Genomic DNA, 1957 nt, shown 5'->3' on the forward strand with positions numbered 1-1957 from the left:
TGGCTTGGTCTGTGTGTGGGGATTAGTGAGAAACCTGGGATTTCATCATGGTTTGGGTTGGAAGGACCTTAAAGATCATCCAGATGGGCAGGGACACCTCCCACTATCCCAGGCTGCTCCAGGATCCATCCTGGCCTTGGACACTTCCAGGGATCCAGGGGTAGCCACAGCTTCTCTGGGAAATCCATCCCAGCCCTTCCCCACCCTCCCAGCCAGGAATTCCTTCCTGAAAATTCAAAGGGCTTGCATATCCCGAGGCGACTGCATATTCCAAGCCTGGAATGCACAACTGCCGGCCTGAAAGATTCCCGGAGCGTTTTCCAGAGGGCGGGAAAAGTCCAGGCCAAGGACCCCCGCGCCCAACTCACCGGACTGGCTGAAGAGCACGGCGTGCTGGTAGATGTTGGGGGCCAGGAGCAGGAATCCAGGGAGTGGCAGGGCATGCTGGGGAGAGAACAGAGCCATGGGGATGGGAATCCACCCCAGGTGATGGGAATCCACCCCAGGTGATGGGAATCCACCCCCAATCCCAGCCTGGAAAACCGGATGGGAGCACAGCCCTCCTCCGGATCTGCGCCAAGCCGGGAGCCAAAGGGACTCTTGGAGCAGCTCCAGCTGCCCAGCAGGACTCACATTGTAGAAGAGGGCCTCTTTGGAGTGCTTCCCAAACCTCTGGTACAGAGTCTCCTGGAAAATCCCCATCCTGGCAGACATGAGGAGGGCGAAGGTGAGGGCGGCGATGCCTGCAAAGGGAAGCACAGCTCCAACAGGGACATTCCCACAGTTTGGCTTTCCAGGGATAAAAAAAGCCAAGCCAGAAAACTGGTAACACCCCTGGGACACAAGAGTTTTATTCCCAAGGCTGGGATGCCAAGAGACACAAGAGTTTTATTCCAAAGGCTGGGATGCCAAGAGACACAAGTGTTTAATTCCAAAGGCTGGGATGCCAAGAGACACAAGTGTTTCATTCCAAACATGCCAAGGGACCTCTTAAAAATAACAGGCTCGGCCCTGAATTGGTGGGTACCAGGGATAGTTTTGGCCTCTCCTGACCAAACATCGATCCCAGATTTTCCCAAAGAGCCCCCAAAGGTATAAAACCGGACTCAAGGGGCAGATTTTAAAGCCTCCTCCCCGGAATTCTGTGCTGAAGGAACACCTGAAGCAGCCCTGCAGAGGAATCGATGCCATCAAAAGCTGAGTGTTGCCAATATTCCAGGAATTATCCTGGCACTCACCCAGCAGCCACCAGAGGAAAACCTGGACTCCATCCTCTTCGTTTAGGCTGGAGTCAGATGCCTGGAGGGAGACACAAGAGTCACCACCATGTCCCACCTGGACCTCACTTGGTGTCTCGTGTTCCAAGAGAATCCCAAGGTCTCACATTCCCCACAGCTGCTTCCCTGGCACGATTTGCTTCCCACCCTGCACCAGATTCCGGCAAAAAAAAGTCTCAGAGTCCCATCAAAAAGCAGCTTTTCTGAAAGAAACGCCCTGATTTGGGAAAAGGTGGGATTCGCCCACCACAAAAACAATTTAGTGTCACTTGGAAAGCTCCCAAAACCAGTCCTTCCACGGGTTCCTCTGGGCCCATCCCAGGGATGAGTGTGCAGGGAGGAACAAGGGCTGTGGCCAAGTCTAAAACCAGGCCTAAAATCTGGTTTATGCTCAGCAAATTAAGGAAATCAGGCTAAAGGTGCTGTCAGAAGAGGATAAAACTCTCTTAGAAAGCTCCCAAACCATCCCTTTCACAGGTTCCTCTGGGCCCATCCCAGGGATGAGTGTGTAGGAAGGAACAAGGGTTGTGGCCAAGTCCCAGTCAGGTGCTAAAACCCCAGTCAGGTGCTAAAACCAGGCCTAAAACCTGGTTTGTGGTCAATTCCTTAAGGAAAGCAGGCTAAAGGTGCTGTCAGAAGAGGATAAAAGTCCCATAGAAAGCTCCCAAACCAGCCCTTCC

General features: G+C 53.2%; 1 protein-coding gene across 1 annotated transcript in view; it reads right to left on the reverse strand.

Moving 5' to 3' along the window:
• The window catches only part of SLC35B4 (solute carrier family 35 member B4), a 10067-nt gene that overhangs the window by 2237 nt on the left and 5873 nt on the right, over positions 1-1957 (reverse strand). Inside the window, exons 5-7 of the mRNA XM_027702473.1 lie at positions 1239-1299; positions 634-743; positions 369-444 (exon numbers count right to left, since the gene is read on the reverse strand). Coding sequence (XP_027558274.1) covers positions 369-444; positions 634-743; positions 1239-1299 — 247 coding nt within the window. The remainder of the gene's footprint in view (positions 1-368; positions 445-633; positions 744-1238; positions 1300-1957) is intronic.

Source organism: Neopelma chrysocephalum, unplaced genomic scaffold, assembly GCF_003984885.1.
Source record: "Neopelma chrysocephalum unplaced genomic scaffold, ASM398488v2 Primary Assembly neopelma1_187, whole genome shotgun sequence".
In the NCBI taxonomy this organism is placed as follows: domain Eukaryota; kingdom Metazoa; phylum Chordata; class Aves; order Passeriformes; family Pipridae; genus Neopelma; species Neopelma chrysocephalum.